Genomic DNA, 24404 nt, shown 5'->3' on the forward strand with positions numbered 1-24404 from the left:
GTAACATACAATGTGAACCTAAAGTTACCCATGAGGATTTTGGCCACTGAACTATTTTACATATGAAACACTGTATCATAATCAATAGAATAACCAAAAAAAAAAAAAAGAAGACGAAGAAGAAGAAAAAGAAGCAACAGCAGCAGCAACAGAAGCAATAGAAGCTAATGTTTAATTTTTTTTAAAATAATGACTTTGGAGTATTACACTTCCAATACATTAAAAGAAATAATAATAAATTAACAGTACCGAACACTGTGAAATAGATACCCAGATATCTGCCATACATACTCCCCACTGAAGTCTGTATCCCCTGCAAAGGACAGTAAAACATCCTTTCTCTCTTTAATAATTGCTTTGTTCAGATCCTCAGCTCTCCAATTTGTTAAACACCATGATGAGGGGAACATACCCCGAGAAAAGTTTAAAAGCTAAACTCCACCAAGAGTAGAATGCCTCAAACAATTTGTAGTTCTACAAGAGTGTTATTAAAAAGGCTCAACATGTTGTATTACCATGGAAATTGTGGAAAACATACATTCCCAAACAAATATTACTTTTTCTCAATGGTATGAAGTAATGAAAACCACATGTGTAAATCTGCGATCCGTGCAGTAGTTCAAGCTGCCGCTAATAGAAAATACAGAAAGTGAACTCTGCTATATAAAGGATTCTTGTTACAGAAATATAATGTGAAAACCAGATGCAGACAGAAAACCTTAATCACAGATGGGAATGTAATCACTGGCATACAGAATACTTTTTTGATCAATCTTAACCATATGCGCAATGTATTTATTTTCTAAGGAATGCAATAACTTGAGAGAACCTTCTATTTGAATTCAGTTAACCTCATATTTATAATGCTTTTATCTTACTCCCCCATCCCTCCAATGTGTACACTGAGCCAAGGTTTTAAAAGGAAGAGTTGCTAGCCTTGGCAAATCATTCTTGTATCAGTTTATCTTTCAAAAATTTAATAGGATGTAAAGACTACACACATCAGAATCAACCTCAAAAGAGACCAAGTACAGTTCCCCATTACGGAGTTTCTCAGTCACCGCCAGGAATCCCTTCACCGCCTAAATACATTTCTCTAGAGAATTAGATCAACATTTGGGGTAATTTTTCCTTTAGTAAATAATATGCGTATCGTTATTCCACAAATGAACCTTTTTAAGCACACTTCTTTATCAACCTGGATTGAATCAGACCTTAACTTTTCTCTTTCCTTTCATAAAAACATTTTATAGCAATAAAGACTGGTCCTTTTACGTTAATAAAAATACAATTACTTTTGTATTCCAAGGGGACCATCACAAAAGGAACCTGTTATATCTAGTCTCTGACTTAGAAAATATTACCTATTTTAATTAAGTACAGTCCCTGACACTGGATTGTAGCTTACCTTCGTCAAGGCCTCCATGATCTCATTGGTAGGACAATCCTCCTGCATCCCCCTGATCCAGAGCAGTCAACCAGGCACCACGTATGCCACACGCTAGGATGACGCTCAGTTTCCAACAGGAAGTGATTGGGACATTACGATATCTGGGGGTCTGTCCCTCATCATAGTCACATGAAGTAAACCTGAATATCCCGGCTACACAAGCTTCCTTAAGCTTCCATGACAAACTCATCCAGGTTCTCCTCCTTTCTCCTAACTACCCATCCCAACGTACACACAGAAACACACAGTCCTCAAGTCTTGTGCCATTCGGATCTTCAAGACCCTCCATAATTTGGCACCCTACACATTTCACCCTCTGTTCCAACCATGCCCTTCCAGGAGCTCTTTCCTGGATAACCCCCTCCCACCCCCCCATAGAATGCATTATCTCATCTTTATGGCTTTATCCACCAACCTCAGAGGCCTCTTCTCAGAGGCAGTTGCATGCCCAGCTCCTTCTCAGACTCAGGTTTCATTCAAGTATAACCTCTTCAGAGATAATTTTCCAACCACCCAAAACAAAAATCTCACCAACACCACCATTCTAACATTGATTTTTAACTGTCATCGTTGCATTTAACACTATGTGGAATAATCTTATTAATATCTTTACTGCCTGTCTCCCTCTCCCATCCCTACACTGTAGACTCTCGGAGAGCAGTGGTCTTGTCTCTTTTGCTCATGCCTCTATCCCCCATACCTAAAACTGTACTTGCCACAGAGCAGTAGCCCAAATAAAAAGAAAAAAAGAAAAAAAAACAACAATGAAATTCACCTACAGAAATTCTGTAAAGCCTGATTCAATCACTATGGCCTTCACAGACTTTTTCCTGACCACTCCTGAGGCCCATGGTCACTGTCCCTTCTTTAACCTGTAATAGCATTTTTGATCCATATCAGACTGGGCAGTATTTACCTGACAGATATTGTTCACTTGAGCCCATTCTCATCAGTACTGTACACATACAGGCCTACATGGGAATCATCCAGGGCAACTTGGGCAGTGAGGCCAGCATTTCCACCCACAATGAGCAACAGGACACCATGAGTAAGAACCACAGCACTGGGATGCCTGGGTGGCTCAGTAGTTGAGCATCTGCCTTTTGCTCAGGTCATGATCCCGGGGTCCTGGGGTCAAGTCCCACATCGGGCTCCCTGCATGGGGCCTGCTTCTCCCTCTGCCTGTGTCTCTGCCTCTCTCTCTGTGTCTCTCATGAATAAATAAATAAAATTAAAAAAAAAAAAAGAACCTCCTTATAAATCCATACAACCTATAGGAGTAAATGCACTGCACTGGTTTTTACACGTGGGCTTCTCTCCCAATTGTGTTCACCAATCGAGTTTCCTGGGGTAAGATAGAGATCTCACCTTATTCTCTCTCTTTATGCCTTCAGACCTACCCGGATGCACTTTACTCATTCTATTGCAAGGGCCATGAGGAACAGGGGCCATGTTTATTCAACAGTTTTCCTACCCAGAGCCTAGCACAATGCCTGGCTCACCCAGTATCCGCTGAGGGAACAAAGGAATAAGTGATAATCCAATACTATCTAGTCTTTCCTCAAGCCCTTTTCTCTTATGGCGGCAATGAGGCATTATTTTAATATCCTTCAAATATTATTTTATGGAATAAATTAATCAGAAGGCAGGTGACCAATCTACGATTTGTTTTTAGTCAAATCAGTAATGCAGGATGACCCATGAGTTAACCAACCAGGCAGTTTTAGACAGTACAAGGCTCTTGAGTGTCTCCTCTGTTACAGATATAATTTAATTTTCAATAAAACAAAATATCCTAAAATGGCAGTGGCCTACACGTATACTAACCACTTAGGAGCCCTCTGGATGCATGCTCTGGTGGGCTGGAATCTCAGCTTTTACACTTATCAGCTATTTGACCTTGGACAAGTCACTTAACCTCCCTGAGCTTCAGATGGAAAGCTCTAAAGTAAGATGGTAATACCTAACTCACCAGGATGATATGAAGATAAGAGGAACACTTATAAAGTGCCTATCTTAGTGCCTCTATTGCAAGCACTGTTTTATCCCATGTGCTCAGATCCCATCATCTGATAGTAGAAAGCTGCTAATACCTATTTTAATATTACGGTTTAAAGCATTAAAATAAAAGCATTAGGTCACAACTCACAAATGACCCAGTGTAATCATAATTTTCCCCTTTCTGAAAGTCACTACTGTATGAATAGTGATAAAAACATTTATGATCAGTCAAGAGGTCCAAAATATGTGGAATTAAACCACAGGTCCTAAAACATTTTGCAGTAAAAAAAAAAAAAAAAAAAGAAGAAGAAGAAAGAAAAGAAAAGAAAAAAAAAGAAAAGAAAAAAAAAAAGAAAGAAAAGAAATACCACAAACTAATGTTTTGTGTTTTAATTTTTTTCTCTCTCTCCTCTAATTTCATCTGTGGAAGATCATCTTTGGGGGGGATAAGAGAAGAGAGAACCAATTATTTCCAAAGACTGATTTCTCCAAATTAAGGCATCTATTCCATGTTGGCAATTTTCACATGAAAGAAAAAGTATCTTTGAAGAGTATCTGCATTCATGGTGGACGGTCACACGTCTCAGAAAGGAGATCTACAACCGTCCAGCTGCAGATCCGGTCTGGTGGCTGCTGCTGCTCCTCATCCACTAACATCTCTCTCTCTCTCTCTCTCTCTCTCTCTCTGAGAAACTTACAAAACTGTGGCATTTTTTTATATTCTAAACAGTGACTTTCCTAAGTGCAATAACGAGTCTTGACAATTTTCCATTTTAACTTTAGTAGCATTCCCACCTGCAGTCAGCGTGGTGGGCCCTGCTCATGGGCCACCTCCCAGGTGGTAGGACTTGAGCTGCAGGAGAGCCCAGGTGCGTTCTAGACCAGAGAAGCCTGGGAGTCATGGAACCTGGGTTCCGACCTGGCCCAGGGTGACGTCGGGCAGGTGAAGAAACCTCTCCGAGTCACTTAGAAAATGAGCTCAGGCCCAGGTGGGGGTTAAGGCAATATGTGGGCCTCGTCCCGTGAAGACCTCCCAAGTGCCTCCTCCCCACACCTGTGCATCTGAAACTGCTCGGCCACCTATACTAAGCAACTGAAGGCTGCTCTTCTGAAATGATCTCTTCAAGTGACCATGTTACCTGGACGGAAAAGGGGACACTTCTCACTCACTTGCACATTCTGCATGATGGATCCATCATGCTACCCAGTGCCTTCCCTGAGGGCCAGCTCCTCAAGCAGCAGAGCGGTTGGGATCCCATACAAGGATAGGAAAGTTAAGACTGGGGGTGTAGGGTGATAGTAAGGGGTGGAGAGGTTTTTGGGGGTGAGGGGGTGCTCAGCCAGCAGCGGATCTGTCCAGAAAGTGGATCTGGGCAACCCAAGGACAGAAGAGAGCCCCTGGCAACTAAGGGATAACCTGGGGGGACAACTGGGAGAGGAGATGCTGCGAGCCACCACCGCTGGGCCCCTGATCAAAGGGACAGTCCCAGCTCATAAATGCATCTAGACACACGATAGTTTCCTTACAATATCAGGGAGCTCATCCTTTACGAAAAGTACATTTGTGAACATCGGGGCTAAAAAAAGTAAAATAAAACAGGTAAAGAAGGGCATGCAAGGGATTTGACCCTTTCCCGGTCTGCCTGGAGCTGATGCTGCACCTGGGGTTTGTTTTGGTTTTGCTTCTTTGGTTGCTGAAACTCCAAGCCAAAATACAGCGGCAATAAATGGTACGTTCCACGATGAGAGAACACAATGGAAGGGGACCAAGATAGAGACGGGGAGAGAAGCGACATGCTGTTGAAATCAAAGATTTCTTGGTCTTAGCAATGACACATTTCAGGACAGTACCAAGTACATAACTTGAGTTCAAGGAATAGGCTTTCAAAAAAATATTTAACTTAATAAAGCATCAAACAGTACCCCAATCGTTCCAGACGCCTACCTTCAACAAGCTTACAAGCCAGCAGAGAAGTCTGAATCACATGGACAGTAGCAAAGAGTTGGATGTGATAAATCCAAGCTTTGAGGAAGAGACGTCCTGAAGGCTTCAGAGAGTAGTTTCATTTGAGACGTAGATGACAAGTGTGCTCCCTGCAGAAATGGGTCTTAATTAAGGCTGAGATAAGAAAAGTCTAGCAAATCAGGGTGTTGGGGGTCTTGAACATCTCTATCTCCCCAGATATCAAACAGGACCAGACTCTCCAGTAAGCATTTGCTGAGTGAGGGTGACAGACAAGGAACATCCAGAGAGAAGAGAAGGTCCTACAGGGGTTTTCTAGAAGAGTGGCGGGCAGGTCCAGGTGGTCAAGTCGGAGTCTGAGAGTAAGCAAGACTTTATCATCCATGGTTATGCTCCAGACACACCTCATGGAATTCTCATGACGGCCGCATGAGGTCATGCCATGATTATCCAGATGAGAATTATCTCCAGATGAACAGGGGGAGTAGAAGCAGATTCAACAACTAGTAGCGCACTTGGGATTTGGGCCCTTTCCCCTCCACGCTCCACTGCCTATTGGCAGAGAAGAGAGGAGCATCTCTTTGCCCCCCAAGCACCACTCAACCCCAGTCCGATCTGTGGTCTCTTAACTTTATAGCGAGTGAAACAGGTAGAAGATTTGCGAGAGGGCTCAGAGGACCGAGGGGACAAACAGGTCTCCCTCCAACCACCAATGCCTGGGCCTCACTTTCTTCCCCAAAGAAACAACTCTGGTCAGATGCTTGTACCTATCTTCACAAGTAGAAGCATATGCCTATCTATTTGCTTTTCTTTTTTTTTTTTTTTTTGGACAAATGTCACATACTGGACACACTGTTCTGCTCTCCGCTTCTCCCATCTCACAATGTATCTCAGGAATGATGGCCTCTCAACACCTAGAAATTGGTCTCATTCTTTTAAACACTATTGGTTGCTTTTTATGCTGAGGTCCTTTTTTGACTGCCCGTGACTAATTCTTCTGGAGGACAACTGACAAACGGTCTTAAAACGTTCCATTCTGACAGATTTTATAACAAAATCACGAACGCCAAATCTGCTTCAGGTTCAAGAAGTAAAAAAAGAGAAAGAAAGGGCAGGGGGAGGGGCACCTGGGTGGCTCAGTTGGTTAAATGTCTGACTTCTGACTTCAGGTCAGGTCATGATCCCAGGGTCCTGAGATCAAGTCTGTGTTGGGCTCTCTGCTGGGCAAGGAGTCTGCTTCTCCCTCTTCCCCTCTCCCTTTGCCCTACCCCCCCAGCCACTCATGCACACGGTCTCTAAAATAAATAAAATCTTAAAAAAAAAATTCTCTCCTCCTCCTTCGGCCCCTCCCCTCCTCAGTAAGTAAGTGAGTAAATAAAGAAAGAAGCGCCAGTATGTTTGCAAATTAAATGATACTGGACAAAACACGGTAAAATATCCTGCAATAATATTACCTTGATGAAGCAGCCCCAAAAGTCCTGAAACTGGTAGATTTTGGTTGTTGTTACTTTCAACAACTAAAATCCCTTCAATAGTGGAGATGATTAGCAAGCAACTTAATCATAAGGATTTAATCAAGGGATTCCTTTACTTCTCCAATAGGCGGCCTCGTTTAAAAAAAAAAATCGTGGTCCCTCATATGACAGTAATTTGTTTACTATCAGCTGCCTGTAAAATAAATAGACAAGTTTCTAGTAGCTCAGTAAAACTGCAATACATATTTTTGTTATTTTATTTTCATTTTTGTGATTTTTGCTTAAAGTATATTTGAAAACTGTCATTGCATGGTCTGCAAGACCACACCGGGAGTACCTAATGAATGAACGTGGGTTCAAAGGCCCCTTGAAACAACTCTCACTCCCCATCCCCACAAAGCCTGCCCCAGTAGAAAGGCAAGGGGTCCAGACCCGGCCCACCTGACCACCTCTTATTCCCCGACATGGCCCAAAGGTACCTACAAAACCAGAAGGAACCTCAGAACAGGTTAAAAGTCACACAAGAAGCCAAAGCATGTAAGGGAGCCAGGTCCCAGAGAGATCAATAAAGACCCTCATGCAACCAGGACTCTTGAAGGCACACCTGCCACTTCACAGCCCTATCACCATTTGCAAAAGTGGCTAGAACACAAGGACCCCCGGGGCGGGGCTGTCCAAATGGGCTGGAGGCCTCTTTCTCAAGGAGGCCCCTGCCTCTGGGGTCACAGGAGACTCTGAGTTCACGAGGGGTAGGGAAGCTGCTCCTTAAACATCCAAAGGGATTCTAACCTCTGGCAAGCTAAGGGCGCCTGGGGGGCTCGGTCAGTTAAGCATCCAACCCTCAATCACGATTTGGGTTGTGGGATCGAGCCCCGAGCCCCCTACATAGGGCCCAGCGGACGGTGGGCCTGAGACCCTCTCTCTGTCCAACCCCCCCGCCCCCACTCCAGCTCCTGCACACTCACATGCTCTCTCTCTCTCAAATAAATAAATAAATCTAAAAATCAAAAATTCTGGCGAGCTCAGTACCCTGGACACAGACTCCACGTGGTCAACTCTAGCTTCTCTAAACGCACCCCTACTACCGAGTTCTAACGCTTACCCCTCGGCTGCGTCCCACACCTCTGCCTCTTTCTTTCCATCCCACAAACTCAATCCTGGTCATCCTGCTGCCAGAAGCTTCCCGCTTGGCCTTGGCCTCCGGGCCTTCCTCTATTCCGACCCAACCAACTGATCGCAGTGCAACCAACTCTTGAGAAACATAACTTTAACTGGGTCCATGGCTTCCTCCCCTTGCCTCTTCCCTTTGGTTTTACTGAGACCCCTTTCACTGGGGGGCATCCTCTGTCCCAATGAAGCCCAACTAGAAAACCTAACATACAAAGCAATTTGTCATCACAGCAGAACTGTTCTGGTTTCACAGGGCTAAGACCAAGGAAAGGGTGCAAACCCAGGCGGGGCGCCCCTCATGCCCCGTTCCGCCCTGAGGGGGTCTCACAGGACAGTTTTCCAAACTTCTGGCTTCCTCAGAAGATAAAGCTGAAATCGACACGCTTCATAGACAAGACACTTAGGATCTTTCTGCTTATTTCCCAATAATCACCCTTGGGTCCTTTCTGATACAACCACATTCTTCAATTCACTCTCCACCCCAAAGGCCCTCCGAATGCCTCTTCCACATCTGGCTTTCTGCACTCCACATTCCTACTTTACAACCCCCCACACCACCATTATAATAACTTGACTTTGATAAATCCTGTCTGAAGACAAACTGAAATTCCAACTCACTCCCCTCCTCTCAAATCCCATTGACTGTACCATTTAAAGCGGTCAGGCCGTTAAGCCTCACCATCTTATGTAGCAATTTTATCTGTCCTGGGTGGGCTCATCACTCAGTGGGACTCAAGTACACACTGGATCATATGTATACCCCCTTTATGTATACAGTATAGTTGTACGCAAACCTACTACTTAGCCTGTGTCTCCATCCTAACACATGGCTTTACACGTAGTAGGCATCCGTTGATTCGTTAATTTATTAACTCTTGCCAGCCAAGAGTAGACATGCCTTCTTCCAGATACTCTAAAAAGGGTCATTGCCAGGACTACCCAACGAGCATACCCTTTTCTTCAAACAGAGGAAAAGTAGGTTTAATCGGTTGCCCATTTTACTCCTCCTCGTTTATCTTTTTCTCTGCCATTTTATACCCACTCCCTCTAGCCGACTCAAAGCTTGCCTTGGACAAGTTGGTGGAGACCGATCACACTTACTTTCCCTTTAGACCTGAACAGACCTACCTCTCCTTATTTAAGCAAGAGGATGAACCTTTAAACAACTGTCCACCTTTGTTTCCCACGAGAGGTCAAACACGGATCTCCCCTCTATGTAAATCTAGCTGCAGATGAGAATGAAAATGTGAGACAGGTAGGCAACGGGGTGGAGGAGAGAAGACTGGCCCGACACATGATAAAAGTTCCAGAATCCTAACAGTCACTTAAAGAGAACACTTCCAGGGGAAGGAGGATTACTGTGTCAGTCTGATAAACACCACAGTTCCAGTCCCAATATCATCTGCTGTTCTTCCCAGCTGTGTTTGCTCATCACTGTGTACATAACATATGCATAGATTCAGAAAATAAACTAGCAGTCTTTCATGACCTGTCTTACAGCTCACATCTTCCTAGATCCTGAGGTTAGGGAAGGGAGTCCAGTCCATCGAGTTCTAACCAGAGAGGCCCACCCGCTTTCTAAGACTTTGTCCTTAAAGCACCACCTGTGCCATGCTTAGAACACCTGCCAGGGTGGGGGTGGGGGGGAGAGGGGTTGGGGATGACTTTCCAATTGTGGGTATTCTCTTTGTCAATAGGATGTGCGTTGAGAATACTCTCTGCAGTGCCGCTGTGCTGGCTCCCTGCACAACCCGACACCAGCCCCTACAGGTGTCATGTCCTACCTACTTCCCTGATATCTCTCGGGTCTCCTACCTGAGCATCACCGGGTGCACTCCCTGAAAGTCTAATGGAAGGGACCTCCCGAGCCCTCCTTATAATCGCATCATATGCTAGTTTTCCCCCCTGGTGCTGTGCCAACCGCCTCTAGCTCATCACTGCTCCGGCCTTGTTTCTTCTCATTTCACTAGTGCCCACCTGGCTCTCGAGCTGCTTCAGTCAGACAAACCGCCTTCACCTCTCATGGCACCTTCTAATTTCTCGGACGCAGTATTAATCCAGTCGAGCCAGACTGAGCTAAGAGCTCACGGCACACACACACTTTGAAGATATTCTCCTCCGTGGCAAACGCACACACACAACACTTCAGTTTGGCCTCCCACTGAACGCTGAATGCCAACACACAACTCTCCTACGACCTATGAAGCAACAGTAATTCCTGTGGCTTCCATTTCTGACGACAGATGATGACATTAACATCACTTCCAAGTCCTGCCAATTGCGGATACTCCGAGTAAACAGAAGTTTCTACTGCCACCCTGGATGATGACAAGGGGCTCTCCTCCTTGGTCCAATCGGAAGCGTAAGAACGCCACGGCTTCTGAGTTCCCAAGATATCCAGCTCGCTTTCATTATTAACAGTTTTGCAAATTAGGATTAAACGTCCAATAACGTCTGAACTGTGTACAGACTAAAGTATGAAATCAAAAGGTTACTGGTAATAATTGGGCTTTTAAAACCGACGGCAGGCTGTTTCTTCAGACAATGGGACAGGGCAACTTCAGTCCTTCCTACGTAGGAGCCCATTCCTAACCACGTTAATGCATCCTGGTTCAACAAGCTGTTACTTACCAAGCTCTCTCCAAAACATGGTCAAAAGAGGTCATTTTCTAAATTGCCCAGCGACTTACGTCCCAACCTGGAGACCGTGGGGTATGGCCAATGCCTCGTAGGACAACCAATGACCACCACACCAGCTTTTACCCACTCAACCCTGCCCCCAACACCAAGTTCATCTTGTCCAGCACCCATGAGGTGAAACCATCCATGGAGGCTCTCTTCCCCAAACAAAACCTGAAATCTTCAGTTCCTTCTCCCCATATAAACAGACTTGTGCCTTCTTCATTCACCTTTTACAAAGGGATAGTAAGTCAGAGCTGAAGGTTCAGTCATCTAAGGTCCAGGATGTGTGGAAAAAACGGCCCCCTGTTCTCAAGGCCACTCCTTTACAATGGAGAAGGGTAAGGCGATCGTGACGTCCTATACTGGTTCCATCTCCCAGCCATATGGAGGCGAGGAGCGCCCCCTATCCCCCTCCACACCCACTCAGAATTAAAATTTAAGGATTTTTTTCTTCATTCACCTTACCATGGGAAATTCCTGAAAGCCTACTTCGGCATCACACACAGACTCATACATAGGAGAGCTGAGAAGCCTAAGGATCACTGAATCTGTCCTTTGTTTCACTCCCGAAGAACGCACCTGAAGGGTGGCACGTACCCCAGGCCATGCAGCAAAGGAGTGACTGCACTGGAAGGGGAACCCCAGTTTACTCATGAGTTGGGGGGATGCACACGCACCGTGTACTTCTTTTTATAATACACACCTTTTTTTTTTTTTTTTACATTACGTAACTACACCTGCAAACTCCAAATGGTGCGTAACCCCTCTCCTCTTAGGAAATGCCCAGGAAGTTGGACTTGGCTGGTTGGAAAACGTGGAGATGAAAACACTGCCATTAGCAACGGGGAGGGACCAAGCACCAGGGATGCGGACACTGGGCTGAAGCCAACTGCAGGGTGCTGACTGAGATCAATAAAGGGAACAGCCTGATTCCTCAAGGCTTCAGTGTAGCTCAGGAAGGTGGTATTCTGATGAGCGAACAGAATTCAGCAGTGGAAAAGCCCAGATTAGGACACACCGGGGGGATACACACTGGCATACACTTGGGTGCGTCCAAGGGTGTCTGTCGGCTAGTGATTCCTAGGCTGGGGCGAGGGCCCAAGACAACAATGGAGAATGTTATGGAGAATATGAAGCCAGGTGTTCAGAAAATAAGTCTCTAATTACTCGAGCTTGAACCAAGTAGGTAATTAAGTTGGGAAGAGGAGGGAAGCTCGGTTTTTCCATATCGAGGCAAAGGTCAAGCCAGAAGAGCAACTTCGGCCGGGCTTCGAAATGAAGTAAGGTGCTGCTTTGTCATCTACTTAAAATCAGCAATGGCACCACATGTGGGGGGTAACTCCAGGCTCACAGTACGCCTCTACCACTAGTCTGTTCCTCTTCTCTCTCCCAAGACCAACAACTAGGGGGCAGCTCTTGAAAGCCCAGGCACACTCACAAGTGGTCTATGACCCAGCTGTTAAAAGATTAATGAATCTAGTCCATCGCATTCCCTAAGGCACTTAGAGGGGCTGAGATTGTAGGACAAATGGGAAATTTTTACATTTGTGGGCTCGTTCACCAAGATCTATGTTCTAAAGGCGCTATTCACCCCAACCGTGATTTGCCTTAGAGAGCTTGACCGGTATGAAATCTATGAAACAAATGCCTGCTTTATTCCCTCATGGGCTGTATTAGGAGGTAATCTAATTAGAACCGTCAAAGCAGGGGGATTTTTAAAAGTAGGTCTCTTACGGCCCGCGACTACGTTAGTGGATCTCAGCAGCACTGACGGTCTCAACCTTCTTCAAACAGGAGGGTCTCTCTTGCGCCTTAAACCTCAACCGTGGGGCACGACTGGCTCGATGGTTCTGATGTCAGAGCCTGGGCATCATTTGTTAAAGCATGAAGGTTCTGAAGAGAGACACAAGAACCCCCCTGTTGAGGCTTTCCAAAGTACTGAGGCTCCACCGCTGAATGCGGCCTCAGGACAAAACCATCTAACAACCGATGACGGGGTTGTGCCCGGTAAATACACTTTTCTTCCACGGGGATGTGATCCAGCCCCAGTTCTGGAGAGTGGCAAAGTAGTGGGTGCGGTGGCAGGGAATACACCCATGTGGCTGCCCCGGGCCTCTGAAGGACATGCCAGCACAACATGCCACGGTTTGGCTTCAAACTGGAAATTAGGCTGCCTGAAAGCATCATTCTTGGGCTGGCCACGTACACGTGATCACAGGTTCCCACACTCCATACCGGTCCTCAGACGACCACTCCTTGCAGTTGGTGGTGCAGAATAAACATTGCGTTTCTTAAGATCCACCATCCTACTGCATCCCAATGTCTGTCCTCCCCTTAATCCATTCTGGAGATACTCTGAGCTTAGCCGTGAAGAGTGTGCCCAGCCTTTCAAGGGTGAAGCCACAAGCTACACCGCCTCTAATTGATCCTAAGCAGTGATCACGTCTCAACCTGGACAAATTACTAGAGCCACAAGGCAACCCAACAGCAATTGTGAATAGAGTCAATATTGAACCCGATCCAAATTTCATCAGTCTTCCTTCCACCTTAAGTCTCTGTGCCCAGCATCACACGGCTAGCAAAGCCATTCGGGTTCTCATTAGAGGGATGAAGTATTCTGTTTATTACGATTATTTCAGATGCGTGTTAGAGTTTTCTTCTTAATTAATACTAGAGGATTTAGAAAGAAGTTGTCTTTCCTAGAAACGTCACCAGGAAAGTGCATCCAATTTTTTCTCTAATGTGGTGCTTTCCCTGTCCATAAAACTTATTTGATTAGCAGTACTATAGAAGCTAAGGCTTTTGTATGCAGGCACTCAAGCATAATTTAATCATTTTATTTAAGCATGAAAAAAAATTATTCTGAAAGCCCTGTTAGGTAAAATATCCCTGATTAGTTTAAACTTACATTTGCAGGTATATTAAAGGTGAAATAAATCACAGAATGCTCAGTATGTAACAGAACAGTGTTAACTTTGTTACAATAGTCAGCAATAAGTTAAAAATTGCAGTATTCGAGAATGTAAGGAATAGCTATCTCATTTTAAATAACTATATTTAAACAGATTATTTAAAAATGAATTTTGTTTTGTGTGGACCCTTTTTATATTACCAGGATTGTCACCTATGGAAACCTCTTTCATAGTCAAACAAGCTGAGGTCCTAATTGCATAATACCATTTATCTGCTGAGGATAAAAGTGCCAACAAATGAAAATGCACATTAAGCAAGAGATTGTCAGAATAGAAAATTGTCTTTTTTTATTTTTTTATTTTTTTTGTTTTTTTGTTTTTAAATAACCCACTCACACTAACAAAAGACTGCAGTAGCTTCCAAATTATAGGCTGTTATTTTTAGTGGAAGTAGTTCAATATTCATATTGGAGCAGATGTAGCAGTTTAACAAAACAGCTCTTCAAATCCTGCACAAATTGAAAACAGGAAAACTGATTGCATTTTCTCTTATCACTTTCCTTTTCTGAATTGACACTTTTGGCCTTCTGAAAATTTACACATGGCTTTCATCTCAACAGCACCTGCTGATCAAATAGAAACCTAACATTTTCATGAAAATGGTATAAAGGGCTAGTTTTGTTCTAAACACTGCAAAGGGCATCAGTTGCCTACTTGATGGCAACAATTGCTGTGTATAAAGCACATTCATAATAGTTTTATATTTTCATTAAACTTTTTTTAAAAATATGTTAAGTCCCTCCTGGTTTGTTTTTTCCCCCATACTCACTTCTGTATGACTCACATTTCTTTGACTCTATTCCATCTAATACTTAGTTGTGTTATGCAAAGACTATGCAAAATGTATACAAGGGTAGGTTTACACTAAGTAGATAAGGACAATAACTTACTATTTTCTCTGCCTCTGCCTGGAATGTACTCATGTTCGTTTTTACATGTTACTGTCTATGCATGCCTATGGGCATAAAATACACACATCCCATTTTCATTTTCCACCCGCCAAAAGGAATCCAGAAACAAAAAAGTCCAAGTCAGGCCCTATTCTGGAAGGGGCCTTACAGGTTCGTTTTTATCAGATAGAGATTTAGCAGGTGCCTGAACGTCTGAGCACCCGGACTGGGGAAGGGCAGTTCTCATCCCAAGCACCAGCTGATAAACACCTAAATGGTGTGACCAACCACTCCCCGTAGACACCTCCGGAGGAGGTGAAGATCAATCTTGAAAATGGGTATTCTCGTATGTCCCATGTGCACGATTAATAGCTGGGACGCTTCTCAGATTTGTCAATAAAAGTGCTATTTCTCTGTAACAGCCGATTCTGGGTAAAATTAAAGATGCTCCCAAGCCAGGCTGCCCACCAGTTTCTTAGCCAAAAGAGCTCTACCCCTTGTGAAGGACTCCAGGCTGTCCGTCCCCATTCTGCCTGGGTGACAAGGTAACCTGAAGGCACAGATGACATACAGTAAAGCATGTGCCACTCTGGCCAGTGGGTCTGTGAATTTCAGTGTTTCATCATGCTCACTGAGGCAACAGCAAACCTGAAATGTCAATATGTTCAGTCAATGGAAGTGAAATAATGGGACTCTATTGTCTTACCCAATCGATCTGCCGCTGTCAACAAGGAAACATGCCCCCCCCCCCACCCACCCAGCTTTAAACAAATTTTAATTAGGCTTTTAGTTACTGGATCCCATTCACCTAGGAAAACACCTATCTTGAGGACGTGGACGAGGCAAACGACAATTCTGTTCACTTTTCCCCATTTTCAGAACGTTACAAAGTTGACACTGTAATTTTTGGAAATACACTCAGGAGTCCATAAAACATGTTTTTACTCCTTTTTTTTTTTTTGAACCCACTCCAAGGAGGGGAAAAAAAAAAAAAGATCCCGCGTTTCAAAGGCAACATACAAATCTAACAGGGCAGCATCAGAATGATGGGTTTGGGGTTCTTTTTTATTTCCTTTTTATTATTTTTATTTTTTTATTTTTTTGCTCTGAAGCATGCTGAACCCCTACCGTCAAATCGACCCTTAAAAGTAGTCTCCATCCATTCTCTTTCCTCCCTCGCTCAAGGACCACCGTCAGCATCAGCTCAACACCCATTCGAAACGAGCCACGCAAAACCCAAAGGCGAAGGACCAGTTCCAAAAGAAAAAAAAAAAAAAGCAAGCCACTGCCCTTTCCGCTTGGCGGATCCAACCGACCCCCCCAGGGGTGAAAGGCAACTCCGGGTAAAAGGAGGGAGACGGAGCCTGAGAAGGGCCGGAATGGGGGGAGAGGGGGATGCAGGGGATGCAGGGGATGCAGAGAAGGCATCGCGCTCCTTCCATCTCGCCCAAGTTCTGCAGCCCTTCCCTGCACCCGGGGGAGGGGGGGGGACAGGCTCGCCTTGAAATAAAAATTAAAATAAACTCATCAAGTTGTGAAAGCAGCTTTTCCTCTCCCCCCTCTCCAATCTCAAGGCTTCAGCATTTAGTCAATAAATAATCTATTGTGTGTGCCCCCCCCCCACAGTCCTTTATCGAATCCCTTTACACCCACTGAGGCTGGCCCAAACTAAACCCAATTACAGATAAGCTCCCCCCCCCCCCCTCGGGTCATCTCACCTCGCCGAGTCCTGTCTGGGTCGCAGAGGTGATGGGAGATAGCGGCCAGGCCAGGACTGATGCCTCCTCCTCACCCCGCACAACAAAAGGCAGATTTCTCTTTCTCTCTCCGCTAATCTTTAAATGTAAATTCTCTCCGCCAGCTAAGAGGAGCGACAGATAACATGTTACATCTTCACTTCTCCTGCTCTTATCGACTTCTGGATCGTTTGGAAAGGGAGAGAGAGGGAAAGAGAAAAGCAGCTCCCCCGCCCCCCCACCCCTGCGCCCCCTCCCCGCCTCCCCCTCCCCGTTCACGGAGATTACCTTCTGGCAAAGGAGCGCAGGAGAGGCGGCCGCAGCCGAGGCGGCACCCAGACCGCGGCTTTGTATTCATTAAACACACATCGGAGCTTATCAGAAGTAAAAGGCTTGTCAGGATGGCACATTGTGTGTGAGTGAGTGTGTGAGCGCAGGAGGGAGAGGAGAGGAGCCAACGTGCATCAGGGTGATTACAATATCAGCAGGGCCCAGATGGAGGCAGGAAAATAAACAGAGGGTGCGTGTGAGACGGAGCGGGAGAGGGAGGAAAAGTGGGAGAGAGAGGGAGAGAGGGAGAGGGAGAGAGAGGGGAGAGGCGCAGGCTGCAGAGGAGAAACCCAAAGGGATGGAGGAGGTGGGGGCCCGGGCCCCAGGTCGTGGGGAGGGGGGCCACGCGGCCGCCTGGTACCCCAGAGCCAGCTGGGGTGGGTGGGGTGGGGGGTGATGGCCTGGGGCCATCGCCCTGGACTGCCCCCTCCTCCAGGGGAAGGGGAGGAACCCAGGCTAGCAGACTGCCTCACCCCCGTGCCAGGGCCAGACTGCACCTCCGGGAGGACCTGTCAAGGTCGGGAGGGACGGGGAGCTCCCTCTGGGGCAGAGCATGACAATGAGACCGTCACCGCCTCCCCTCCAGCCCACTTGCCACAATTTGCAAGACAAACCTCAAGGAGCCCTCACAGCTCTCCCCGCGGTCTTGCAGACCCACCTGGAGGGGAAGGCCTCATCCCGCTGCTCCGCTGGCCCCAATACCCAACAACCGCCCCCCCCCCCGACCCGCCGGCAAATTCCACCCCTCCCCACCCACACCAGCAGATGTAAAACAGCTTCCCTTGGGCTCCAAGGCGTCCCAGCAGAAGACTCCCGTGCAGCCGGCATCCCTGCGATGAGGAGGAGCACTTGTGATTGGGAGCTACAGGTGACTCTTAGACACCTGCTCCACCTCCAGAAATTGGGGGGGAGGAGGGGGTTCCCCTAGGTGTACATCCGAGAGTCTATTTGGGAGGTGGGAATTTGAAATCGAGGTAATCAATCTCGGCCTGAGCTGCTTCACAGCGCTTCACCCACCCAGGGCCCGAGAATCAATCAGGGAACCAGCAAGGGCTGATGCTCCTCCGTCAGACCAGAGTTCATCCTCCACCCCGTCAGGGTCAGGGGGGGAGATACACCTGAGTAGTCCCGTGGGAGCCCCTTTTCACTTTTAAATGCGCCCATCAGACAATCTGAACATCTGATCAGATCCTTAATGGAGTGCAGATAATGCAGCAAAGAAGGTTATTTTATTGGGGGGGGGGCTGGCGCGAAGGGGTGTATTTGGTTGTGTTGTATTTCCAGGCATTGAAGCTTGGTTAAGAAGCTCTCACCGCAGTGTGAAGAGCAAGTTCAGAATGAAGTAGCCAATAAACTGCATGATTGTTCATGACATACCCTGTAGCCCCAGCCACAGTGAAAGTTTGGGTTGTAACACAGTTTATGGACGGGTCTTGGGGTAAAGGGACAAAATGGTAAAGGGCGGGGAGGGAAGCATGAGGCCAGCAGGAGAGAGGGGAAAAAAAAAAAGGAAGAGAGTCTCTTAGACACAAATTTGATGAGAGGCATTGTTTAATCAAGCACTCCTCTCCAAACATTGAACCAAAAACCAGTTTTATGGGTAGTAGGCTCCCCACCCCCTGCCCCAACCCCATGCGCCCAGGCCAAGAAGAGAATCCGGAAAAATCTGACAGGTAAGGCAAAGTGAGCATAAGCTGGACGTAGGTGGGGGAAGGGCATGTGTGAAAAATCTTGTCATGCAATGAATGTCTGATAAAAAGGGGTCCGCCACAATCCTCCAGTAATCCAATAATGTGGAAAACCTCGTGGTATCACTGAGACGAGAACAAGGTAATATTTCTCCATAAATCTTCAAAAAGTGGCCAGGTTCAATTGTTAGAGAGGGGTGCGAGAGTAGGAAGTGAGCCATTTGGCAGGGCACATTACAAAATCAAGTGAACTTTAAATGGGTGAAAATCGGTCATTCTAACATGTTTTAAATTTAATAACGGATTTCTGGAGTATCATTTTAGTCCTCATAAAAGTTCCCCTTTCACCTTTTCCCTAGCTGTTATAGAGAAGTGCATTCAGAATAACCAGATGCAATCACACAGACCTTCCTCTTTATCACATTTCAGTCAGATCAATTTGGACACAGGCTACATGCAAAATGCCTGTAAATCCAACACAACTCTTAGGAAGAAAAAAATACCACTCACAAAGGCCACTGATTTTTCCATTACACGCTCTTTGGGAGGAAAAACCAAATGCTGTTTAAAAAACAAAAAACAAAAAACAAAAAAAAACAATGCACTACTACCACTCTCAAACCCAGAGAAGTCTTACATTTTTTCTTTTAAAAGCATCCAAACATTAAAGGCATGAAGAAAACTGTGCAAAAGCTCATCTGTCAATGTTCTCATTTTGTAAATGCACAGTATTTCTATTACTACCTTGTTTGTTCATTGACTTTTGGCTCACAGTTCTAGAAAAGATCAACCAATTCTCAAATGGGAAGAATCCATGACTCCCTTCCAAAGCAAACACTTTGCTGCAAAGCTTTCAATTTCAAAAAAAAAAAAAAAAAGCGCAATATAATAATCAAGAAGTATAATCACAGAATAAGTGTACAACAGAAAGTGGTTTCTATAATCACAGCTGTCTTAAAGTCCAAGCTGGAGACTGGAAATCTTCATTTCAACTAGTTCTTTTCTTAATAATAGGTTACCTTCCTATAAAAGCAAGAAGTCCATCTGCCCCAGGCAGATAAGTTTGGAGGCATTAATTCAGATAAAAATCTAGCATTTTCTTTCTTTCTTTGAGTATGTGAATTCTAGTGTGCTATAATGTGAGAATTCCAACATATGACCATTATGGCATAATATCTCATTGCTCAGCTTGTCATTATTTCATTTGTAATTCTTATGTTAATTATGTTCATAATTACTATAAACAGATGTGATAGACATTCATGTGACCTTTTATTGCAGAATGCATTCCTCACTCGTTTTGCTTTAATTTCTCATGGATGTGAAACTGAAATGCAGGAGAAAAAAAAAAGGAGAGAGAGAGAGAAAAGCTCTCTACTTTTCTAAGGTTTTATGTGCCTAAGTTAAAACAAAACCTACCTCCTACTTCATCTGCATTTCAGAATCTTAGAATAGCCTTAACACTGGAGCTGCTTTACAGCACATTTTTAAATTGTACACTGAACCTCACTGCTGCCCACTAAATTGTAGCTCTGGATGCCAAACAAAGGCCAGCATCCATGTCTAAGTTGTTGGTCTTTTTTTTTTTTTTTTCCTCTGAATATCAAAGGTTAATGCAGCAGAATTGTGCTTCAAAACCAAGTGCCTAGCAGCTACATCCCGATTTATTCCCTCATAACTCAACCATCACCCTCTTTACATAAAACACATTTACAATAAAATCAGTATGGATTTCATTAGCTGAAAACCTCCTCGAATTTCATTTCTTTGGCCCTAATCTATAATTAGTGTGGACAGACAGGTGCAAACCCTTCTCTTCCACAGATGGCTACTGGAAATGGTGCAAAGTAGCTCCTTCTGTTTAAACAACACAGAGATAACCTGCTCTGTCTTATCATTTACAATTACCTCCATTAAACTGAACTAATGTTTGCTTTAATAAAATGCTCACTGTTCTTTAAACATTATTTAGGAACTCTTATATTAATGGCTGTAAAAAAGTGAAGTTGGAAGGTGTCTCTTTGGGTAATAATAACTTATTCTGGATAAAATGGTCCCACTGATGGATAATACCAGGTTCACAAAGGTGCTTTAGTGGATTTCACATTCGTTCATTAATTTTGCATAAATAGGGTCAGATAAGCTATTCTTAAAAGGCACTTTTAGGTGACGATTTGACAAGTGGGGGGGGAGGGGGAGACATTTTTCCTGAAGTTGCGAAGTATGAAAGGTTTCACTTTTTTCCCTATAGATTTTAACTTGTTAGCAAAGTCTACATAACTCTTAAAGTCCTAGACTGCCTTCAGAGGATATTTATGTTCACTTCATTATATGGATCTGTTTAACTTCTGATAGATCATTCTGAAAGTTGTAGGAGTTCATCATTTTCAAGCCACATTTAAAAAATTAACTATGAATGTAAGTGCACTCTGCAAGCACATGGTTAAAAATCACTCTATAATAAATAACTTCTATAAAACCAGAGACCGCTTCCTCCTCCTCCTCCTCCTGCCAGCCACAAAGTCTGTGCATCACTACATGAGGAATAAGGTGTCCATAAAACAAAGAACTTTTAAATGCCCAAACAGTAACAAATAAATAGCTTTTCTCACTGAACTTACATAACTTACAGTAATAGACTCCATCCAGTAAAATGCAACTGACTCGGTTTTTTTCACATGCAAATCCTGCAGGTGCCAATTTTTCAGACTGCTTTGCTATGAAGAGCTATGTTGCCTGCATAAAACCTCAATGAAGAAGGCTTTGCATTCAGTGCCTGTCAGCTGATGTTCATATCAAAGAAGTGAGAAACAGGATTTGACAGTGAAGAATGTCCTAAACTGACAACCACTGGCCAGCATTCCTATTGGAAGCATTTCTTTCTCGTGATCCCTTTTCAATGTTTAAAAAAAAAAAAAAAAAAAAAAAAAGTGAGCCCCCCCCTTTTTTTTGGCTAAGCTTCTATTTTCCAATAAAATAAAATGATAATGGCACCTTACATTTGTGTACTTCCTTGCAATTTTGAAGTGCTCTTTCATCTGCAAACACTAAGACTAACACCCTCGATGGGAGAGCTCATCATCAAATACTAGCATCAAGAGCAATATTTCACTTTTCTTTAGGAAGGAAAAATTGTAAAAATATTTAAGAGCTTGTGGTTCTGTAACTGCCACACACACCATCCTACCCCCTACCCCCCTCCAGCAACTTGCAACTGACTAGTACAGTCTGCACTGGATTGGGAGGAAAATGCCTCTTATGGGCAAGGTCCTTGAAGAATCATTTTTAAAAAATCAAATTAACAGCAAGTATTAGTGGGTCACAAAGTGTACAAAGGAAAATATCATTTCAAAGACTTCTGGTCTGCTTTGAGTTGTCCAAACATAAAGGACAAAACAGACCATTTCCCCCACTGCTTCTATTAGGTATGAACTGGAGACGGGAGAAACTGCATACTCAAATTATTCCACTCAATATTTAGCTTTTCAAATAAAGTGCTGTCTAAATGGTTTATAACAAAATTATTTATGCTTAAACAAAGACTGTTAATATCAAGTTCTTCTCCTGGTATAAATCTTAGATAAAGTCAGTGTTTAATATGCACCCAGAATGGGCCGGATTCCTGGGTTCCTGGGCTGGAATTTTTTTTCTCTTTCGAAAGAATAAACCGAAGAAACATCAAATGTTAAATACAGTGTAAGCAAAGCAACGACAGACAGGCTTCAACTTCGTCAGCATCCATCCTCGCTGCAAGAAAAGCCCAGGTCAAACTAAGATTCCCTGATGTATCCTGGGTGAGGCCGTCCGACCTCTCCCTTAAAAAATAACAACCAGTAAAAAGAAAGAAAGGAAAGAAAAAAAAGAAAGAAAGAAAGAGAAAAGGAATCAGCTAGCCCTATCTGTGCGATTCGAAAGCGCCCATAACATTAGTACCAAATTCGACTTTAAGGGGCAACAAGGAGAAAAATCCAGCGAATTACAGATTTGCTTCTGTTTGTCTGCATCACAGCTGACATAAACACCCAGGTGGGGGCTGCGAGGGTTTAAGAAACAATAGTATTTGTGGACCCTTCCTAAGGACCTGTGTGACAGGAGAAGCGGCACCACAGGACACTCACATGGTCAAGGCAAAACCCTGCAGTAAACTAAAAGGAGGCCCCCAACACTAACAAGCCGTTTATCACCGAGAAGCTGGTCAATTTGTATTCTGGGGAGTGTGGACTCCCTGGGCACAGACCCAGTTCCACTCCTGTTCCATGCAAAGGGAGGGGTATGATCATAAAAGCCACTGAGTGCACTTAAAACCCGTACAGATGTTTAAAAGGAGCCTAAGAGTGGGGAAGGGGGGGGGGGAGGAAAAAATAAAAGAAAGAAAGAAAAAAACCCTGCAAAAACAGATCTCAGCTCACAGAGAAGGTAGAAAGAAAACCGCTGCGGTCAGCAAGCCGACCTTTACCGGGGGATAAATCAATTGGCAGCAGCTGGGGGGGGGGGGGGGGGGGACAGGCAGCCCCTGACACGCAGGCCCCGGGCCGCGTCATTACGGGGAAGCCAGGTTAAAAATTCGAGGGGGCTCCGGGTTACATTAGGGACGTGCAGTTGGCCTGAAGGGGCCCCTGCAGCTCTCCCGGCCTCGGTGGCTGCGCTGCAGGACCTCCTCCTCCTCCTCCTCCACCGAGGGACACGAGCCATCCTCAGGGCGACATCCTGCAGCCCCCCCCCCCCCGGAGGCAGCAGCCAGGCTGGGGCGCGCGGGGCTTGGAGGGGCCCGGCCTTGGGGTGGGAGCGGGGACGAGGCCAGGCGGCGCGGCCCGGGAGGAGGAGGGCGCGGGCTGCAGAGCCCCCGGCGGAGCCCTGAAAGCCGGAGGGCCCGGGGCGGGGTGCTGGCCCGGCCGGTAAAGGGAGGGAGGGAGGGAGGGAGGGATGGAGGGAGAGAGCGGTGGGGGGATGGAGGTGGGGGGGTGGGGGGGATGGAGGGATGGAGGTGGGGGGTGGGGGATGCTATTTTTAGCAACAGTCTCAGTTCACATCCTACTTCCCGGCACCACAAGTCCTCAAACTTTTCCAAGGGTTGACCGCCCTTACAAAATGGGGTGAAAAAAGAAAAAAAAAAAAGTTTTAGAAAATGCACGTAAGCGGCCCGGACCGCCGCAGCTGGGCTTGCTCAAGGAGGTCCCCGCGCGCCCCGCGCCCCGGCCTCCCTCCCCCCCACCCCCCCCCACCCCCCGACCCGGACGGCTGCAGAGGGCGCAGGGCCCCGGGCGCCTCACCGGACGGGCTTTCTGGAAAACGAAAGGAAGTCCGCGGACGTGGCTCCCCGTCTGGGCGCCGCAGGGCGAGGGCCGCCGGGCCCCGGGCTCTGCTCCCCGCTCGGGAGCTGCGGGGGGACCCGCGCCCCGCAGGGCAGAGGCGCGGGACCCCCGGCGCAGGTCCAGGCAGGTGCGGCGCCCGCCCGGGGCCGGGGAGCGGGAGCGAGTGGGGGGCTCGCGCGGGGCCACCCCGGGCGCCCAGCGACCCGGCCAAGTTGCAGGCGGGGAGCGCGAGGGCGGGCGCGGCCGGGTCTCCAAGTTCGCGCTCCGCCGCTCCGGCTGCCGGAGCCAAGTTTCCCACCATCGAAACGTGCCTTTGCCTTCCAGTTAAAACCAAAAGGAAAAAAAAAAAAGAAAAGAAAGAAAAAAAAAAAAAAAAAGCTCCCGCGATGCGGGCTTAGGGCCACCTGCCCGGCGGAGCGGTCTTGGCTGCGCCCCCCGCACCCCCTGCCCGCGCCCCACCCCGCGACGACGGAGGAACCGAGGGAAAGGTCTGCAAAAGGCGGCGCGGGTCGCGCCTCGGAGCCCCGCCAAGTTCAGGGCCGGGTCGCCGTGGGGCGCCCCCGCGAGGTGCCGCGGCGGGTGACCGAGGACGCGCCCCCGGGGCCCCCGCCGCCCGCCCGCCGCCCGCCCGCCGCCCGCGGGCACTTACGCGGCGCCGGGCTGGAGAGTCCCACCATCCGCCGCGGGCTCCGGGCTCCGGGCTCCGGGCTCCGGGCTCCGGGCTGCAGGCGGGAG

General features: G+C 46.3%; 1 protein-coding gene across 1 annotated transcript in view; it reads right to left on the minus strand.

Annotated features, from left to right (window-relative positions):
• The window catches only part of RUNX1T1 (RUNX1 partner transcriptional co-repressor 1), a 134623-nt gene extending 117738 nt beyond the window's left edge, over positions 1–16885 (minus strand). The window contains 4 exon segments of the mRNA XM_038579733.1: positions 16322–16378; positions 16381–16464; positions 16628–16652; positions 16654–16885. Coding sequence (XP_038435661.1) covers positions 16322–16378; positions 16381–16464; positions 16628–16652; positions 16654–16749 — 262 coding nt within the window. The 5' untranslated portion in view covers positions 16750–16885.
• Between the last annotated feature and the right edge of the window lie 7519 nt (positions 16886–24404).

This window comes from Canis lupus, chromosome 29, assembly GCF_011100685.1.
Source record: "Canis lupus familiaris isolate Mischka breed German Shepherd chromosome 29, alternate assembly UU_Cfam_GSD_1.0, whole genome shotgun sequence".
NCBI lineage: Eukaryota > Metazoa > Chordata > Mammalia > Carnivora > Canidae > Canis > Canis lupus.